Genomic DNA, 13,842 nt, shown 5'->3' with positions numbered 1-13,842 from the left:
ACGTCAGATGGTATGGAATACCCCTTTGGCCAGTTTGGGTCAGCTGTCCTGGGTCTGTCCCCTCCCAGCTCCTGCTGCATCCCTAGCCTGCTCGCTAGCAGGACAGAGCGAGAAGCTGAAAAGTCCTTGGCTTGGTGTAAGCACTGCTCTACAACAATTAAAACATCAGCATGTTATCAGCGCTCTTCTCATTCTAATCCAAAACATAGCACCCTGCCAGTTACTAGGAGGAAAATTAACTCTGTCCTAACTGAAACCAGGACACTCAGCAAAGCAATTAAATGGATGCTGAAGAGAAAGCATATGCTTAAGCTTCACTGAAGTTAATACTTTGACAGTGCTTAAAACATCTTTGGATCAGAGTTGAGAACATACAAACTCACGGGGTCATGAACATGATATACCAGAAGGATAGCAGTGTTGAGTGGCAAAGCTCACAGTATTTATCCTCATGATTTATTTTTTTGAGTAAGTGCCATTGGAATTTTTAATAAAAAGCATTAGTTAAAGTAATTTCCATGCTGAAGACATTTTTGTAACTAATTTAACCAGTCAAATAACCTGCTTCCATCAGAGTCACTAATATTCCCTCCAGAAAAAATTGAGGGAAAGTAAAAAGTAAAAAGCAAAAAGCAGAAAACCCTTAATCAGAGGAATAACTTGCCCAAAGGGTATTCTCTACCTTAACTTTCATCAGTGACTATTATTTCATCTGGTTTTGTGGACAGTATCTGAAGAATTGTTTTATCCCTGAAAATATCTGTTCTTTTTGTTTTCATAACTTGCCCTACTTTGTTTTGGTGATGCCTCAGGGTATTAAGTTCTGCTGGCCACTTGCAGACTAAGTAGAAAAGTATTGCTTTTCATGTGTTTTAAATGTTGCAAGTCAGTTTTACCACCTGTACTGTCGTCCTTGTATCTATTCTAGAAAGAGCACTCACTTGCTTTTTTTACTTTAGTACATTTAACAAGGGCTGGCATAAGACAGGCTTCTCTTATTCATCTGTTCTTTGAGGTAAAAATTATATTTTCCTCATCAAATTAACTTTTATATTTTTAAATTATTTTTGTTGTCTGACTTTCCACTGATGTTTTTGTTTAAAGATTGCTAAGAATTATCTATTTCTAGTACTCAGTTCTCCATTTAGTCTGGATTAAATTGAGATTAGGATACAATGACATAAGAATATTTTTGGTACATTTTTACCTTTTAGTTTCTCCTGGATCATAGTTCATTAGCTTTTCATGATTGAAAACAACCGGTGGAGAAATGTTTACATTGAGTGGCCCACTGATATTTCTTCTTTTCCTCAACAGTACTTCTTAACTCAGAATCTAGCAGTGCAGTCCATATTATTCTTTCTTATCCTGCATTTTCTAGCAATTAGTACCAACTCCATAAGTTATTTGCACCTTTAGTCATCCAAACTCCCAACCTGGTAGTCCTTACATGAAGGCAGGCATACAATTGAATAGTTGAACCTGAATTTGTTGTCACAAAAGATAGTAATATTTATGAGTGGAAATTTTTTTGCTTAGTAGACATTTTTCAGTAAAGCACATGGAATAGTTTAGGGTCTGTTCACTAAAACCAGATATTTTTGTATGAGCTATAACATAGCTGAAAAATGTTATTTTGCACCAATTGCATGACATAAGTCTGTTCTCTAGAATTTTCCCTCAGTCTTACAATACTTCTTAAGATTCCATAGTTGTTCTTTGCTTTGTCAACCTTTCTTGCTATTTTAAGATTGCAGAACAAAATAAATGTTGAAAGTTCATTTCAAACAACAGCTGTTTCCTATCTCATTGATCCATCCATGAGCATTACCAAATTGTTCCTTTATGATTACCATATAAACACAAAAAGTTCACAACAAATCAGAGAGGAGTGATAGATGTGTGTACACTTGTGGTATGGGTTTTATTTCCCAGAATGACTGTCAACATTCTGCTTTTCCATTCTTCTATGGACCTTAACAACAATACAAGAAAAAGTCAACATTCCTTCTTTTTTTTTTTTTTCAATGTTGGATATATTCTAGAATACTATGTTTGCACAAGAAATATGAGGAAAACCAAAGGGAAAATTTGAGGAACACAAAATATTTTATACATTTAAGTTAATGCTTCTCTTTAAGCATGCTGAGTTCAGCCATATAAATCTGCTTGCATCACAATTTAAATCTTACTGAACTAAATAACACCTGTTTCATTTTTGTTTAAAATAATTTTCTTTTGCAAAATGTAAGTGAAATCAATAATGGAAAACCACAATATTCAAATTTTACAAGCTATAAGAACAGGATTTTTTCAAAAGATTATCCTGGTCAGTTCTTGTATGAATTAAAATTCTCTTCATCGAGGATCACATATATAATTAGTAAGAGTTATATCTACAAAATCAAAACATGTCTCAGTCATCTATAAGAACTGAAAGAAAAACAAACAAAACCAAAAACATCTCCACAAGCCTCCTTGCAGAGTCCTCTCATTCTAATTGATGGTGTAATAGAGAAATGGCTGTTGAAAACAGATCGGTAAAACATGATGAAAGACAGTTTAAAACTAAAGGTCTCCCCACATAAATATTTTGGAAAACAAGGTTTTCTGGCATAGAAAATTCTTACTGTCATAGATGCAAGTCAACAGAAGACAACTTTTGGAGTAAATCATCCATATACATTTTCACCACATCATTCACCATGTAGAACAGACCTTATTTGTTTATGTCTTTCTTGCATTGGAGTGATTTTATGCCTTTTATTATCTTTCTTTTTTTATTTTTCTTTTTTTGTGATTCTTAACATTGTTCAAATTTTTTGAGCTAGTCTGCCTCAAGGCTGAGTATTTGATGGGTTAATGCAGTAGCATAATGAATGCCAGTGTTTTCCTGTATATTTCTATAAATTCTTGATATTCCATTTGTCATTTTGACTTGCCTTTGGCACTAAGCTATCTTTTCAGAGAAGTCTCCATAACCACAAGAAGATCTATTTTTCTAGTGGTATTAATGATATTAATAGACAGCCAGCTAATGACATTTTTTCCCTCATGCATTAATTTTTGTCTAGAGATGCAACATTTATCTACCATTTTATAGCCTGGCCATTTAAAATTGTGAATTTCCATGCAATCCTTTGCAGTTAGCTTTAGTTTTAAGGATCAAAATTTGATTCATGTGGAGTTCTGAACAGCAGTTGGAGAGGGAAAAATTCAAATAGCACAGCACCTGGCTGCACTTGCAGAAGATAATGACAAACCAGTCTTGTCACTGTGGATCAGGCAGCAAATTCTGCTTAATAGAATGGAATAGTTCAGATGGAAGGGACCTTCAAAGATCATCTAGTTCAACTGCCAAACACACTCCAGGGCTAACTAAAAGAGCATGTTATTTGAGGGCTTTATCCAAGTACCTCTTGAACGCTGACTGACAAGCATGGGGTATCAACCACCTTGCTAGGAAGCTTTTTGCAGTGTTTGGCCACCCTCATGGTAAAGAAATTTTTCCTGATATCCAGTCTGAACCTCCCTTAGTGCAGCTTCGTACCATTAAAGTCCCTGGAAGTTCACGCACAATGAAAGAAATGCTTATGCACTCAGTTTTAACCCTTTTGGATTGTCTAATGAAGAAAATTTCTAAAACACCTTAAACAAAGATTTCTCCATTATTTAAATGAATTAAACCTTCAGTTGAAAACACTTACCATTTCTTCATTGTTTATGGAGGTCCGGATGAGCATGGCTATGGAAATACCAGATTTTCGAGCTGCAAGTGTCTGTTTAAAGCAAATGAAAAACTGTTAAAAATTACAGCACTAATTCAAATTGTTGAATCTGATGTAAGGTAAGATGTACTATATTATGCTAATCTAATTGGATTAAAGCGTAACAGCAGGAGTTACAAAAACTTTCAGTTAATGTTTTCAGCACAAAACTTTTAAGTTTTCAGCACATAATGGAAGCAAGCTTTCCATCATCACTACTGTTTCTATCAGCAGTGTCTAGCTGAGCTGCCATTTCTAATATAAAATCCGTTAATCAGGGTTTGTGACTCAGTTTTTTAAATCACAGGCTGTCACTGGTTTTCCGCTTTGCCAACCAAATTAACATGGCAAAAGGATAGGCATCCTGCCCTAATTTGGAAGCTCGCTGTGCCTGCAGCAACATGGGAGATCATTTTGCAGCAGTCTTACAGTTCAAGTTGTCGGTCCTGATAATTTTTTTAATTCACTGAGCATTTTTTGAAGTGTGCAAATATGTATAAAATGCTACTTGCCTTAAATGAAAAAGTCTTTAGGAAACCTAAAAGTTTTTCTTCAAAGACACTTAATATTCATTCAATAGTAAAGAAATACCTTGGTTCTTGGAGGAAGACAAAAGGCTCAGTCTCTGCTCTTTTGCCCACAAGATGTTATCAGTATATGAACATCTCCCAGTTCATGTATGTTACAAGGCCTATGTCTTTGGTTGTCACATTTGCTGTAGTACAGTACATACAAAAGGACTCAAAATAAAGTAGTTTTTAATGTACAAGAAACAAGGAAATTATCTCTTCCTATCTGCCAAATTAGTGTAATTTAAATGGGTCCCTGAGAATTAATTAGAGGGTATAACGATTAAAAGGTAAAAGACTCTAGGAAAACAAGTTCTATGTGCTTCCCAAATAATATCCCAAATCTGAATATCACTTTTGCTATCAGTAATCCTTTTTGTCTGACAGAAACAAGTTAAAATTTATTGCACTTTACCAAATATTAACCATAAAAATAATAAGCAAATATTCCTATAATTTACCTGCAAAATTGGGCCCGCAAATCCTTCCCCCCTCTCTAAGTCATTCCAAGTCTGTCCATATACCTGTACTTTATCTGTTATTCCCTAATCCAGCTTCTTTGTCATACATTGCTGTCCTCACAGTCTAGCGGTGTAAGGTTGATCAGTTATGCCACCACCACCCACTGACCATTAAATCTGTTGTTGCCTTTGTTGTGAGGATATAGATTTTCACCTTGCTGTGAAACTGGGTCTCTGTAGTCCACCATTACACAGCTATTACAGCAAAAGTTTCAATGACATTTTACATATTACAATCTCATTTTTGGTAAATACATATTGGGTCAGAATCAATTTGGGCTCATATCAGCAGAGGAGCTGAGTCATTAGTCTTTGGATGGAATGACAATTCCAATTTCTTCCCACTTAATAATCATGAACAATGACATAATTTAAATAGATTTTTGTATTTAGAGATATTAAGGTTGTTCATTTTACTTTTAATTTTTTACTTTCTCCTGAGAGCACACCAATTCAATTTTCAGTAAGTTTCCCGTAATAATTATTAAACTTGCAGACAAACATAAAATTATTAATCTTGTGAAACCAATTACAGGGTAAAAAATCATCCTTGGAACAGAATGATTTGATTTGATTTGTCATTGTCCATTACAGTTAATGTGGGATGCAAAGAACCCCCTTTCTTCTTTTAAACTCTCAACAATTTTCCAAGCCTATGACATTAAATTGCTATCAGTCTTCCTGACTATTTTCTGATTCCCATTATTAGGGATGAAAGATTTCTGTTTGCTTCTCTGTAACCATGTCTTGCTTTTATTTCTGTAAATATGGCAAATCCCACTGGTTTATGCCAGTGAGTGGCAAAGTAAAAGGGAAGAGAACCCAGAGTTTGTTTTTTCAAACTTTCTGTGACAAAACCATATTCTACTGGAACCACATATCAAAGTGATAAATGTTAAGCAAATTAAGAACATCAAGAGGAAAAGTAAATTTTCATAATCAGTGGAACTATAGGTTAAAAATATTCGTATTAAATACACTTATCTTCTGATCCCTCTTGAAGCATATGTTTCTTCTCAAAGTCTTGGAAGGTAGCCATTTACATTTATTTGTCTGCAGTATATTACTTTTATAGTTTTGACCTCTAATCTTCATGTCTATTATACTTAGAAAGTGGTTTGATCCTTTTAATTCTAAAAAAACACAGCCCAAGACATTCCAAGCTATAGTGCAATGTGGGCTATTTATCAGGACAGGAGTACAAGGAGCTTAAGAACATTAACCTTGATTGTAGGGTAGTGAATGATACCATGTTCTGTCCTCCAGCAATCTATCAGTCAATGCACAGGAGTCTGCAGGAGAACTACAGTTACACTCTACTGGTATAAGTCAATGAACAGATACTATTTCTGGTGAGAAAAAGCAAAGTAGGGAAACAATTTTGACTTTGCCATGTGTCCTTGAGACACAAGTCTCCAAGGGTTATGCCTGGAATCACATAGTTTGCCATTTTGCTCTTTAATCAGAAATGTGTCTAAAATCACAGTACAGTGTCCTATATGCAATAACAAAGACTAATAGGAAACAGATAATTAGGCTGTTCTTCATAAACTGTTTATCATTTTGGGACATAACAGAAGAAAATGATATCTAGAGGGATTTGTGAGAAACCAATGAAGTTAACAGCCATTATGGATTAAATTTACTGGACTGTTTCCATTTATATATTACTGTCAGAATAAACTACATCTTCAAGAGAAAGCACATAAATAAAATGTTTCTGTTCTGAAATACTGATTTTTTTTTTTTTTCTGAAACCAATTTTTAATTCCTGGAACACATCATAAGCATGAAAATAACAGAACGTAATTATATTATTATGGTTGCCATCCAGTAGAATTAAAAAGAAAAGAAAAAACACCAAGAAACCCACAGATTTACAACTATTTTTATTATTCATATATTAAATTGATATTACAGATATAAAATATTTAATTCATTTTGACTATTAAAATTAATTAGTTAAGAAAATGTTCTGCAAATACCAGATTTATTGTAAATAGTTCAGATATTTAACTTTTGTCTAAGAAGCATTCTGGAAATATACAAACCGCAAGAATTTTGCGGTTGCAATTTACATGAGTGCCTTCAATCTTAAAAGAGTATAAACTACTTTAATTGAATTTTAGCCTCTGCTTCTGCTTTAGCTTCTGCTGTGGAGACATTTACATAAATAAAAGTATCAGTGGATTATAATTTTAGCTGACATGGGCATTTTCTTCTGGTGTGTTCAACAGCAACAAAGATTCACAAATTCTTGTGCTGTTATGATCAAATGATAGAGCCAAGTAAAAATGCATTCATGAATAATCAGAAAAAGATATTTGCCTGATTACAGTGATTAAACTCTATAAAGTCACCTTTAAATCAAAAGAAACCAGGAATTTTCTAGTTTTTAAAACATTTGAAATGACATTAGAAGCAAAGATTAAAGCATAATGAGAAGGAAGAATAGAGTTAGCTACCTTTGTCTATGACTGGAGAGATCACACCTCTATATGGCAATCATGAGTTACATGAACTAACTTCCACTATAATTATTACTATTCCTCTCTCTGGTTGAGCTGAGAGATTTTTTTATTTTTTATTTTTTAAAATAGAAGTCAGTGATTACATTAGCACATGCACTCTTTATTTATTTTATTTATTTATTTATTTTCCTTGGCTCACTATTTTCCCCTTGGCTCACTATTAAATGCAGGTAAGTTCTATCTCTCTGTGTTGTTATTCAAACCTACCTGAATGATCACTTTCATCATCTTTCCATCCTGTAAGATATATTTTACTAGAACTCTAACAATGACCCATAGTGAAACTTGTGAATTCAATAAAGAGAACTGTTGCTGTAGATGGATTTTGACTGCCTTATCCTCTTCTAATGACTCAATCCAATAACACACAGGGAAAGTAGAGTTTAATATATTAGGAGAGGGAAAACTGGTAAGGCTGCTAATGTTATCATTTAAAAAAATATTTTTGCACTACTCTGGGGCACAAAAGGACATCACAGGATACATAACATGACAATATTAAGGAAATGTCACAATATTATCTTGTTAATATTTAAGGAATACACAAATATCTAGGCAAGCAGTTACAGTTCTGTAAAATATTAGCCAGCAATATCAAGACACTGGGTAGTCTTAAGACTTAGTGGGAGTCACTGCCCACTAAACAATATCTCATTTGGAATACTTATAAAGTACTTTACTTGTAAAGTAAAATGTTAGGTCTTAATATTTCCTAGTGTTCATTTTAAATGAAAATTGGATTTTCCAAAATATGAAGTTATGGAAACAAAAGGGAGTCAAAGATATCATCTTAAGAAATTGTATATTATTTTGATAAAACTGAGGTAACATGCTGAAAACATGCAAACTAATGCAGAGAAATGGAAGTACAAAGGGATTGGGAATAAAAGGAGGGACCCTTTACAGACATCAAAGTCAATGGAAAGAGAATATTTCCGTGTGTCATTGATTAGTTATCAGGTAAAATTACACCACAGTACCTAGGAGTCTTCATTTGCTTTGGGAAATCTATCTTTTGCAACAGAGATCAAATAATTTAAGCTGGTTGAAATGCTTATTCAAAGTAGGGAACAATTCCAACCTCTCATTATCTAGGTATCTTCTAAGGTTGTTCAGTTCCATATGGGAAGCATCATGATTGAGTCCTAAACAATCTTTTTACATCATTAGAAAGAAGAATATTTGGAATACACAGATAAGTTTTTTACATTTTTTTTACCTAATGATTTTGGCATATATGATATGGAGGACAAGACATTTACAGAATCCATAACTTAATTTAGGATTAAATTTTTGGTCATAAAATAGTTTTTCTGTTTTGCAATGGTCAGCATAATTTGGGACATTCATGAAATATCCGAGGCTTATAATAAACATTTTAGAACACAAATCAATAGAAAAACACTTACCATAGCCTGAAAAATCCAGCCACAATATGAAAGAGATTAGAAAATGTTAATAATTTGTCAGATTTATCAAAAAGATATCAAATAGTATCTATTTCGTTGTCAAAAGAAACTAGCAATCATTTCAAGTAGTATTATTTCTGTTTCTGAAACAGCCATATAAATAAACATAAACATCATTTTCAGTTTATTGGTTCCTAGAAGGACTTGAGAATTAAATTTCTGATTTAAATGAGGTATTTCGGAATCAATCTAATAAAAGCTCAGAGCTCAAAGGAGATTGCTTAGAATGCACAAACCTTCAAATACAAATAATATTTCAAAGATGATGGGGACCTACACCATAAGTCTGAAATAAATTCCTCTTAACTTGGTAAAATTGTTTTAGATTTACAGCTGCAGAACTGAGATGTAATATGTTACTATTTAGAAAAGCATACGGTTAAAGAGTTATTGTTAAGAGTCAAGCTATATGTTCATAATGATTAAATTCCAGAATAAATTTCAATTTTAAAACTTTAATTTCTACTTGTTAAAGCTAGAATTATTTCAGGAGGAATTATCCCTAAATGACTGGATACAAATGCGGTAATCATTACCTTTGACATATTTGAATAATAAAATGCAAATTTTATTCCATCCTTTCAGAAAGTGAATGTTCTTTTTTGTTTCATTTTGATAATTTATCACATTTTTTAAAGAAAGGGCTTGTTAGGATTCTGATGGTTTTAGCTTATACTAAGAAACATCTATCTGTAAACAATTCCAACAATTAAGAATAAAGCAAAGTTCTATTTATTATATGTAAACGAATAACAATGTGGCTGTAAATTATACTTGTGTAATACAATTTACCATAGATTGGCTGCTGTCAAAAAGATTGCTTTAGTGACTGCAGGCTCTACTACACTGTAAATTGCAACTTTAGAATTCCTTCTGAAATAAATGGAATCTAAAACTGCTGCTGTGTTTTCTTGTTGTGATGCATTTATAGTGTCATATATATCATGGCATAGTAACTGAGCAAAGTGGCCAAGAAGACACTAAATGGTAACTTGGTAAAGGCTGATCTTTTGAAGACAACTATATTAATTTACTTTGGCTGACTCCCCTTGACTCACTCTACAGTGAGAAACTGGTTTGGGGGCTCACCACCACCAGAGACTAAATAAGTATTTTATTGAATTATGACTTCTGCACTTAAATTTTAATATTTTTTTTATTTTTTATTTTTATTTATTTTTTATTTTTTTATTTGTATTTTTTTTGAAGAGCAGAGAGATTCTACTTAATCTCATTTACACTGAAAGTCAGAATAAATCTCAAAGGAACTTCCATTCCTTTCAAATTCTGAAATTTATTTCCCCAAATTATTATTACCCATGACTGCTAAAATAACATATCACACTTCGTAGTGAAAATATATGTAAATCTTTGAAACATGCATATTGAAGTCAATGTTATTTTTTTAAAAACATTTTTTCCTCTTCCAGTATCATAATAAATCAAACCAGCCAGTATCCCAAGCACTCAAGAGCAGCTGTTTTCATAAACTAGTTCAACATGCACATTATCTGATTCCACAAATAATTTCTAAATAATCAGTGAGATATTCAGATTTACCTGGTGTATTATAACTGTATCATTGGCTTTTACTGGTCACAAACCAATCAACTGAGATACTTTTTTCCTTCCATAAAATAATTAATTGTAGACAAGTTATCATTCACATGCACAATTACTTGGCCCTGGTGGGGCCGCACCTTGAGTACAGTGTTCAGTTTTGGGCCCCTCACTACAAGAAGGACATGGAGGTGCTTGAGAGAGTCCAGAGAAGGGCAACGAAGCTGGTGAGGGGTCTGGAGAACAAGTCTTACAAGGAGCGGCTGAGGGAGCTGGGATTGTTCAGCCTGGAGAAGATGAGGCTCAGGGGCGACCTTATCGCGCTCTACAGGTACCTTAAAGGAGGCTGTAGCGAGGTGGGGGTTGGTCTATTCTCCCACATGCCTGGTGACAGGATGAGTGGGAATGGGCTAAAGTTGTGCCAGGGGAGGTTTAGGTTGGATGTTAGGAAGAACTTCTTTACTGAAAGGGTTGTTAGGCATTGGAATGGGCTGCCCAGGGAAGTGGTTGAGTCACCATCCCTGGAGGTCTTTAAAAGACGTTTAGAGGTAGAGCTTAGTGATATGGTTTAGTGGAGGACTTGTTAGTGTTAGGTCAGAGGTTGGACTAGATGATCTTGGAGGTCTCTTCCAAGCTAGATGATTCTGTAATTAAAACTAATTAAAAGAAAGGTTCAAACAACTGACAAATGAATCAACACTTTCATGCTGTCAGAAGCAACTTACCACATCTCGAACAATTGGAAAAGATTTCTTTCTGCGCAGGTCTGGCATGCTATCAATTCCGTATAGCCCACAGCCAGCTCTGTAGGAGATGAAAAGGTAAAGAAAATAAAAATCTGTGGGTTACAAGCTTGCGCTATTTAGAACTGCTTACAATATGTGTGTGTACAGTTAACATAAAAATTAGCAATCATCAGCTAAAGAATGTAAGCTTTCTAATTACCATGAAAAATTAATGAGAGAGTTCTTGGTTTGTCTGTATGTTTTCTCCTGGCATTCTCTCAAAGTAGAGAAAAGTAGCTGAAACATTGCTTAATACCTCCTAACACTTTTTTTTTTTTTTTTTTTAATCATGGATTTGAAAGGTGTAACAGTAGCTTTCCATCCAGAATACTTGTAAATTTGTAGTTGAGATATACAGCAACATTTTACAGGATATGTTGTTGTTTTATGTTTGGCATAAGAGTTAAAATTCGAACTAGACACATAATCAGATCTTATTATATCATTTTTCAAGATCCAACATTTTCCCTGCCAAAATCCTTTGGTTTGGTACTGTCTCAAATACCTTTTCAGGTGTTCTTTTATTTATCTGTTTCTCAACTCATAAATCAAGAAGTTTTGCAGCAAATATCTTCACATCTTCAAGTCCTCATTCTATTTATATACATCACAGTTATTGAGTGAAAGGAGATATAACTGAAATTAGCGATAGAATTTTCACTTCCTTCAGAAAGGTCAGTACTTCATCTTAAATCTCTTCTCCTGCCTTGAGGATTAAAACCCTCCCAATAGTAGAGTTGACAAATTCTTTATTTATTCAACTCAAGACTATGGCCAATGATTCCTGTTGGATATAATAGATGTTACAGTCCCACAGCTGCAGCTAAATAGAGTAGGAATTATGAATCAGAGATATCGGCTGCCAGAATTTAGAGCCTGGCATATTGATACAAACTGAAATCAATGTTGGATTAGTATGCTAGTATGGCAGACTGTAAACTGTTCAGGGACAGAAATATCTCCTACTCTGCTACTATTACCTTCAAACTGCATCAGCACAAGCTGACAGAACTCCTAAATTGGAAATCCAAATGATTTTAGTGGAGAAAAATACATTAACAGATGTTAGAAAGAAGAACGCTAACTGTGGTTTGAGTAATCTCTGAATACAAACTGTTGGGAGACTAGGAGAGTATTCTAAGGAAATATCAGCTTATGCTGTTTGCTTTCTTCTAAAAATTTCCAGCTTATCTGCTTTTGACCACTGTCAGGAAGATCAGGATACTGGGCTAGATGGACCTTTGGTCAGATGCTGTATTGTTGTTTGTATGGTGTATTTGTTTGTTTTTAAGACACAATATACAATAGCTTTTCTCTCTCACATAGAATAAAATGGGGTTCTATTTGGTCCCAGTACTATTCCACAGGATTCTGGAAGAAATTGGCACAGCAACAGACTAGCAATATTTATTGATGTGCTTTACTTTCAACAGATAAAATGAAGCAGATTTGCTCTCTTGCAGTTTGCTTAGTAGGAGACTTGAAAAGTTCAGCTTCCGTAAATATTAACTGAACTGAACTGAAATATTAGAGGAAAGACACTGAGAAGAAAAGTAAGATGACATCATTTAATATAAACTTTGGGGGATATTTGCTCACCTTCTGTTCAATATTTCCAAAAATTTGAAGTTCTAATCAAACTTCATCTTTATTTTGGGTTTCTTCTGCACCACCCATTCCATGTACTATCACTTTGACAATACAGCCTTACGACAGAACTTCTGGGAAAGGAGAAAGCTGGCAGGATCAATGAATATCTAAAATCTGATATAAGAGAGAATTGGGACTGTGGTGCCCAGAAAGACTCCACTCAGTTCACATGCTGGTCATCCTGCTATTAACTCTTCTGTGTTTGGAGGTTCCTAGAACATGTATATGTTCTATGACATGTTATTATGGACAGATCCGTATTCTGATCTACAGAGAAATGTGGGTGCCTTCTTGTCAAATTCCTGTCTCTAAGAAATGTTATGCACAAGCACAGTTACACTGTAAAACAGTGATGAAATGAACAGAACAAATCTACCGGATCCATCAAATCTACATAGTGAACAGCTCTCCAAATAGAAAAAAAAATGCAAAAGGAGTTAAGAAGATATCCTTAATATTAAAGGGATTTTGTTGTTGTCTTTTTTTTTTTTTTTTTTTTTTTTTTTAGCAGAGTACAAAGCTGGAATCAAAAATAAACCTATAAAACACAAAGTGTAAACAAATATTTGGGGCAAAACCAATAGGTATCATGACATGGATAAAATCTGTGCTTTGGATGTGAGAGATCAGCATCAAGGGAATTGTTAACTGTCAAAACTAATACCAGAAAGTAATGAGTCAGAAAATACGGCTGCACTCTCCAGTCCCAGAGATTGTATTAGTCTGATGAAGCACTCATCATAGCTGCCAAATACTAAAGCTCAAAAGTTAGATGTTACACGTTCGGCTCTGTTGACACACAGATAAATTCCACAGAGGAAACTAATTCCTTTTCTCCTATCCTGTAATAACCAAAGACTCTCTGAACATTGTTTCTCATGTGAATTTTTAAAGACTGAACCTTTTTAAAAGACTGGCATATAACGTTCATGATCATGTATACATTCACTTAATCCTTTTAGTCCAAAATACATGGAAGGTCCTCAATAA

The 13,842-nt window shown here is 34.0% G+C and overlaps 1 protein-coding gene across 12 annotated transcripts in view; it reads right to left on the bottom strand.

The window, feature by feature from the left end:
- The window catches only part of UNC13C (unc-13 homolog C), a 222,125-nt gene that overhangs the window by 118,829 nt on the left and 89,454 nt on the right, over positions 1 to 13,842 (bottom strand). For all 12 annotated transcript variants that reach the window (XM_040569745.1, XM_040569746.1, XM_040569747.1 and 9 more), the window contains 3 exons: positions 11,143 to 11,221; positions 8,798 to 8,803; positions 3,708 to 3,779 (listed from right to left, as the gene is read on the bottom strand). In XM_040569745.1, the coding sequence (XP_040425679.1) occupies positions 3,708 to 3,779; positions 8,798 to 8,803; positions 11,143 to 11,221 (157 nt within the window). The remainder of the gene's footprint in view (positions 1 to 3,707; positions 3,780 to 8,797; positions 8,804 to 11,142; positions 11,222 to 13,842) is intronic.

This window comes from Cygnus olor, chromosome 11, assembly GCF_009769625.2.
Source record: "Cygnus olor isolate bCygOlo1 chromosome 11, bCygOlo1.pri.v2, whole genome shotgun sequence".
NCBI lineage: Eukaryota > Metazoa > Chordata > Aves > Anseriformes > Anatidae > Cygnus > Cygnus olor.
This window is presented reverse-complemented; position numbering and strand designations above follow the sequence as displayed.